The sequence below is a fragment of the Sinocyclocheilus anshuiensis genome, unplaced genomic scaffold (assembly GCF_001515605.1).
Source record: "Sinocyclocheilus anshuiensis isolate Anshui unplaced genomic scaffold, SAMN03320099.WGS_v1.1 scaffold206, whole genome shotgun sequence".
Lineage (NCBI taxonomy): Eukaryota > Metazoa > Chordata > Actinopteri > Cypriniformes > Cyprinidae > Sinocyclocheilus > Sinocyclocheilus anshuiensis.
This window is the reverse complement of record NW_015542358.1, coordinates 580,217-581,609: the sequence shown is the minus strand read 5'-3', so window position 1 is coordinate 581,609 and position 1,393 is coordinate 580,217. Positions and strand designations below refer to the sequence as shown.

Here is a 1,393-nt window from a genome sequence, read left to right as displayed (position 1 = left end):
GTACAAACATACAACAAAAGTTTGTGGACATGTTATTTGTTAACTACACTGTAAACAGTGATTTTTTTGAAGTTACAGTATTGGAGTACATTTTACAATAAATTACTGTTATTTTTGTACTTCAAAATTTCCAATTGAATTCAATCTTGCTGTTTCTTTGTAATTATTTGTTAAATTTACTAGTGATTTCTCAGTGAAAATTGCTTCAAAGTAATTTATTTAAAGTAGTTTATTTTTAGTGCAACGTAATGCAATGTTTGCAATGTTTTGTCATTTTATTTCTTGACGGTATGGAAACGAGCAGCTTTAACATTCTACTAAACATCTCCACAAAACAAAGACACCATAAGAGGTGAATTAACTCTTTAGTATCTTCTCTATGAATTCACACTGCGTTTTTGCAGCAGCTGACCTCGTAGCCCTTGAGTGACGGTCCCACCAGCACCACCGGTCTCATAGACGGCACCACGTCATACGGAGGAACATGCTCTGTCTGTAGAGCAGCACAAAACACACACCATTAACCTTGTCAGTGTGCGCACAGAACACACACTTCACAGTCACAGCTAGGAGAGATAAAAGAGGGGGAAAATACTATTATCCATATTAAGATCTAGACTGCAAGTGTCAAATTTAATGTCAGCAGGCTGAGAATGTCCAGTTCTTACATTGCTGTATTGTTAATTATTTCAGATTGAAGTTAAATAAAAAAAATTATTTGCATTTAGCTAGACTGCAGATTAAGGACAATGCTGAATGCATTTCTATAGTTACCTAATGCATATGTTTTGCCTGAGCTCAAATTAAGTTTGACACCCAACTTAAAAAACCCAGATTACATACATTGAGTGTTTCATACATACTGTGAGCTTTAGTAAAATAATTTGTTAATATCAGGCTTTTGTAACAGTGCTGTGTTAAGCAAATTAGAAATTTGAGAAAATTTTTGTATGTAATTGCACAAACAATAATTTTATTGGTTAAACATGCACACACAAACAAACGCAAATCTGAAGCTGTATAACAGAGAAATGTCAGAAGGGAGACCCACACAGTGAAGTGGTTACTAAGTAGTGGCCATGCGATCATTCCTACTATGTTGTACATTTTTATGCCCCCTCATGTCTAGGATAAAATATGAAATGTGCCATTTTTGAAGATCATGGAAATCCAGTCCTGCTCCTGGAGGGCCAGCGTCCTTTAGCTACAACCCTTATTAAACACATCTGAACCAGCTAATCAAGGTCCTCAAGATTACTGGAAACTTCCAAGAAGGTAACTCCAAGAATGAGGTCCTACGGGAGCAGGACTGGACTCTCTTGTTAAAGATGGAAATCATAGTAGTTGCTTTTCTTAAAATGATTTAAATACAAGGTGTGAAATTACAATTTTA

At 35.5% G+C, this 1,393-nt stretch overlaps 1 protein-coding gene across 4 annotated transcripts in view; it reads right to left on the bottom strand.

Moving 5' to 3' along the window:
* The window catches only part of LOC107691825 (voltage-dependent L-type calcium channel subunit beta-2-like), a 33,465-nt gene that overhangs the window by 9,757 nt on the left and 22,315 nt on the right, over positions 1 to 1,393 (bottom strand). For all 4 annotated transcript variants that reach the window (XM_016490631.1, XM_016490630.1, XM_016490632.1 and 1 more), the window contains exon 7: positions 413 to 493. In XM_016490631.1, coding sequence (XP_016346117.1) covers positions 413 to 493 — 81 coding nt within the window. The remainder of the gene's footprint in view (positions 1 to 412; positions 494 to 1,393) is intronic.